Source organism: Limulus polyphemus, unplaced genomic scaffold (genome assembly GCF_000517525.1).
Source record: "Limulus polyphemus unplaced genomic scaffold, Limulus_polyphemus-2.1.2 Scaffold7622, whole genome shotgun sequence".
Lineage (NCBI taxonomy): Eukaryota > Metazoa > Arthropoda > Merostomata > Xiphosura > Limulidae > Limulus > Limulus polyphemus.
This window is the reverse complement of record NW_013673232.1, coordinates 21562-27260: the sequence shown is the minus strand read 5'-3', so window position 1 is coordinate 27260 and position 5699 is coordinate 21562. Positions and strand designations below refer to the sequence as shown.

Here is a 5699-nt window from a genome sequence, read left to right as displayed (position 1 = left end):
AATTTTGCAGATGTTGTGAATTTTCTTTGATCAGCTGTTGATGTGATATGTTTCGTTTCAACCCATACCTCTTTAGTGTTTGTCATCTGTGGCATGTAATGAACAAGAAGGACTATGACATCATTACCAGATGTTTTAACTATGACTCATTTGGATTTTGCATTAACAGCATGAAGAATGATACAGGTGTCTACTTCTTCATGTGTTACAAACATTGTTGGATTGTCTGAGCTTCTTCTTGATGTGACACACTTCGTAACTCTGCCACCAGTTAACCCACCGGCATAAATCAGTTGTTTTTGTGGATGACATTTTAAAAAAGCACCTGCTTTTTCTACAAGCCTTTCACACAAGAAATTAGCAAGAGATGCATTGTCTTCCCCAGTAACTTGGTACTGACGAAACTCTTTTCTCATGGTTTAGCGATGTACCCTCTCTTCTGCTTTAACCAACTCTGGATTGTCATATCAATCAAACACATATATTATGGTGTCATAGCTATCAAAGGTTTGTATCAATGGTGATAAGTAGGTTGATGCTAGATCATTAAATGTCTTACAGTCAACTAAGAGTTCCACATCATCTCTAAAGTAGAGAAAATAAGCTTTCATTTAGGGTATGATGTAGCTTTGTATAGAGGGTATACATTAAACTCGGAAAATAGGACCCTTTTTTTGCAGATTGGCCGCTCGAGTAATTTGAAATTTTAAATAAAACCCTCTGAGGCTTGCTTAAACATTTTATCACTCGTGTATGTGTCTGGGTGTATATATTTATATAATATAAAAACGAACATTTTCTTGAAGTAGCACCCTATTATCAGAAGAAAAAAGCATACCCGAGTTTCTGCCAATTAATAAACCTTAATTTTTTAGCATTAAGAGTCAATACAAAATACTCACCCTGTGATTCTAGTTGTATTTCTTCTTCCACCGAGTCCATTAATGCCAGCTCAGCCTCAAAGTCCAGAGGTTCATTATCATCATCTCTCCTAGAGCGTTTATTACTCTGACTAGACTGGAAACGGCCAGGGAAAGATTTCCGTTTTCCATTCATTACTGATCAAGATCCTAAGTGGAATGAAAAACTTCTAATAAAAGATTTCACACACAACATTGAATTTAATTACATGAATCATTCAAAATACATTAACAAATTATAAAATCTACTTAACTAATTATTAGGCTCATTAATCGACTACGTTCAATTAATCCCTTACCCTCACGAGACCCGGAACAGTTGCAATAATCAAAAACAGTAATAATGGGAACATTAATTTTGAATAATTAATTATTTTAAGTGGCACTAATCAATACAATTGAGTTAATTACCCAGCTGTACTTACACATACAAGTGTACATCAACTAGAGCTGGGTGATTGAACTGATAACTTGTAAATAGTGATTATATCGATTAGTGTCCCAAACCAACCGATTAACTGAAATTATCAAATTGATTGTAACAAAAATAATCAACCAACCAAATTTAGATTTCTGGTTATTCCAACTATCCAAGTAATCAAAATATTGCCATTATGCTTCTTGGTCTTTATGCAGAAAGTTACATAACAGCCTATCAGGACTCTGATCAATTTTAGCCTTATAAATTTGTTACTTTAAGTTTGTTAAGCTTTGGCAATTAAGGGCAGGATTTGAGGGTCCTGGTCTTTGTTATGGCGAAACTACTAAGGCTATCTGCCAATGTAACTAATTTTGACTACAGGGAATGAAACGGTTACCTGTTGCCAACTTTTCTTGGTTTCTTTTTTGAATTCTTCTTGGACTAATGAATATAGGGAAGGCTTTGGCTTACGGCACCCATCACCAATATATTTTGTTTGTTTTTTTGCTAGCAGGTACCATCATTAGAAGAACACTGTACTAATTAATTAATGAGGCTGTCAATTAATCGATTAGCAAATGCCACTAATTGCCCAGCACTTATATCAACTACAACAAACAAAAAAAAGGTTTTTAAAAGGATACTTGAAATATCAGTTAGAAAACTCAGAACCTTCAAAACTAAACTAAATTATTTTAACATATAAAGTATTATTCATTTTTTATTTCAAATCAATTAATCCTTAACTACATATTACTTCCAGTAAATAAATCTCAGTATTATTACAACATACAAAATTAATTATTTGCAAAATAATTGCTCGTGGTTAAGGGTTAAACAAATACAATTCCAAAATCACTGTTTTATTATGTCGTATGGCTTTCCTAACATATAACACACCTTCAACCAGTCCTTATTATTCAAATACTTATCAAGCTTTTCCTTAAATTTACTGCATACAAAAGTTTGTTAGAAAAATAAAACTGTCTTAGCTGAAAATGACTCCTACTGGCAAGTTTTATATTTTTGTCCCCTAGTCTTATAATGTACAGAAAAAGGTATATCAAAAACAAACAATCTTGAACACCTGAACCAGGTCTCCTCTAACTCTTCTTATTTAAGAGAAACTTTCATAGGTCTTAACCTGTCATCTCATGATAAACTTTCCATTCTAGGTATTTCTAGAAGTAGCATTCCTCTGAACCTTTTCCAACAATCAGTGCCTTACTTAAGCTTCAACACTGAACACAAATGAGGTCTAACTTTTCACCTAGGCAATAAAATTTTAATCTCTTTTAAGTTATATTCAATAATTATGTAACTAAGCCATAAATTCCTAGTTGTTCTACCACTAGCATACTGCTTGGATTGGTTAAGAATAACACCGATCAACCGCAACACCAAAATTCTATACTTCCATAACAATGTTAAGGTTATTCCTACCAAAATTATAATTTAAATCATTATAACCCACATGCATTATCTTACATTTATTAAAATTAATACCCATTTATTCACCTAATAAATTGAATAATCTAAGTCCTTTTGATATAATTATTACTAATATTAAAAATTATTAGGCCTACTAGTACTAGTGTGAGGCTAAGTTTGCCCGGAATGCAGACTAGTTAAAAGTATTGTAGCATTCATTTTTATTAATAATTACAGTAACAATAATTCACACTTTATATAAGTTGGCAAATATTCAATTACCTGGTCTCTACCAAGTATGAAATTAATATGTTTCGGTGTTACTAACAGTCCAATAGCTCAAATACTTCTATATCCCACAAATTCTTCCTATAACAATAACATTAATAATAATTTACCAGCAGACTATCAAAGATCTCCGCGCTTTCCGAAAACTGTATTTTAATTGGTCACATCTAACCAACGAAGACATGGCATGTTGGGCATGCGCACTTATTTCTTTTATTCATTTATTTTTCTGGTGTTATTAAAGTAAAATTATATAATTACTTGTTACTTAAAATAAGTATTTTATTTGTTGTTATATTTATTCGATAAAATTGTTATTTTTCTTAGACACTTCTAAAAGGTATATTATCGTCAAAAGCCTTGTTTTATTTCATTTAGGTTTTACAGAAAACTAGCGAACCAGTGGGCCTAAGCCCCACATATACAGGACCGCTATAATTGAAAAATAGTGATTGAACTTCTATTTTTGAATTTTTGAGTTTAATGATCATTGCTGCTATAATGCACATAAGTTACGAACGATAATTTGTAGGCCTACTTATTTACGTGCTCTAATGTCAATCAATGAAAGTTTTGGGGTCCGATTCGGGATCGAGACGATTCATTTGGTACCACTTATTAATCGATACGACTAGCGGATAGGGGGAGTTATATGACACACACACACAGACACTGATTATTATTATAAAACAAGATTATTAAAATGGTCAATTTAAAAAGGGGGAATAGGGATCTTCAAAAATTAAACAAGACAGGTAGTTTAAAGTGAAAATGCAAGCGCAAAAAAAAGTAAACAAACAAGCTTACGGTTTCAGAGTTAGTGTTGACGTAATTTCCTCAAGCTACAAATCCCTATTTTGACTCTCCTAAATATTACAGACTATAGCCATATTCATACCCTGTAGCTATATAGGGAGTCTGTAAACACTGGATTGGAGGTACTACTGACTTATTCTGGAATGGTGTATGGACTGAATTTTGTAGCCGAAAGAGTTTTATACATGCATGCACATGCAGTGCATGTTAGCTAGTATATTTCTCAAGTTGTATAGATGCATGCATATATATTGAATGCAAATATAAGACAATGGGTCATAATATAATAGTGTAAATATATACAATAAGCATTTTTAATATTTCTTATTGTCGTTATATATCCCCCCTTCCTCTTTATCCTTCTCCTCTCCGTTGACCACAGCTGGCCAGATTTCCTCTTAGAACGATATTCTGCACACTCTACAAGATCAAAAATGAGTTAATTAGCAATTATGAATTGATTAGATTAATATACATTTCTAATGGTGTTTGGGTCGTGACGACCCTAAGCTCTGGTGGGCCGTCGCTGCTACATACTGTTACGACAGCAGAGGTCACGTGACGCTTGTATCACGCCACTTCCTTCTCGAACCTTCATGAAATGTCGGGAGACTACTAGAGTGGGGTAGTCTTGTATATATATAAGACCGGCCAAGAAACAACGTGAGCTAATGAGTAATTGAATGTATGCGGACAGAATATTGTTGAGGACGTAAGACGTTCGTTGTGAATTATAGCGTTTGTTATAGAGCGACTGTTGAAATTAAGTATATTGCAAAGTTGTATTCAGAAAGAATAAACCTGTTTTATTTAAGAAAGGACTTGTATCGGTAAAGTTTCTTCGGTAAAAATTTTTACGAAAATTAACTAACGAACGGAGACGTAACAAATTGGTGTCAGAAGTGGGGTGGAAAAGAAAAAGAAAAAATGGAAACGAGAGGCGGAAAATCAAACTACAGCTTAGCAGATTTGATGGCAGCAATACAAGAACAGCAAAAGAAACAAGAAGAGAGACAACAGCAGTTGCAAGAAAACCTGCAACAGTGGCAGCTGGAACAACAAAATAAACAAGAAAAGAAACAAGAAGAGAGATTACAACAGTTGTTGGAGGAAAAAGAAAAGAAACAATAAGAACGAGAAAATAAACAAGAAGAGAGATTACAGCAGTTGTTGGAGGAAAAAGAAAAGAAACAAGAAGAGAGATTACAGCAGTTGTTGGAGGAAAAAGAAAAGAAACAAGAAGAGAGATTACAGCAGTTGTTGGAGGAAAAAGACAAGAAACAAGAAGAGAAATTACAGCAGTTGTTGGAGGAAAAAGAAAAGAAACAAGAAGAACGAGAAAAGAAACAAGAAGAAAGATTACAGCAGTGGCAAGAAAACCCACAATGGTAGCTCGAACAGCAAAATAAACAAGAGAGACTACAGCAGTGGTTGGAGAAGAATGAAAATAAACAAGAAGAGATATTACAGCAGTGGCAACTAGAACAAGAAAGGAAACAGGAAGAAAGTCAGCAGCAACTACAGGAAAGTCAACAACAGTGGCAAGAAGTACAAATGGAAAACAATAGTAAATTTAAAAGCGAATTAGATACATTAAAGGATGATTTATTGTCTTTTACACAAGGAGGATACATTAACCATCGACTTAAGCAGCCCCAGACAATGGCAAGCCCCTTCCAGACCCCGCAGCTAAACCCTAATGCATACATATTCAATCCCATTAGAAGTCACATCCCAGATATGAATGTTAGTACTAGGAGTGATCCAGTACGAAGGAAGCCACAAGAATACGATGGGAAATCACCGTTGGAAGCATATAGAGC

At 34.0% G+C, this 5699-nt stretch overlaps 1 protein-coding gene across 1 annotated transcript in view; it reads right to left on the bottom strand.

Moving 5' to 3' along the window:
• Window positions 1–3142, bottom strand: part of LOC106474736 (DNA polymerase delta catalytic subunit-like) — a gene marked incomplete at its 3' end in the record, with an annotated part of 16032 nt that extends 12890 nt beyond the window's left edge. Inside the window, exons 1-2 of the mRNA XM_013935429.2 lie at window positions 3055–3142; window positions 903–1070 (exon numbers count right to left, since the gene is read on the bottom strand). Of these exons, the coding sequence (XP_013790883.1) occupies window positions 903–1056 (154 nt within the window). The remainder of the gene's footprint in view (window positions 1–902; window positions 1071–3054) is intronic.
• Window positions 3143–5699: the final 2557 nt, after the last annotated feature.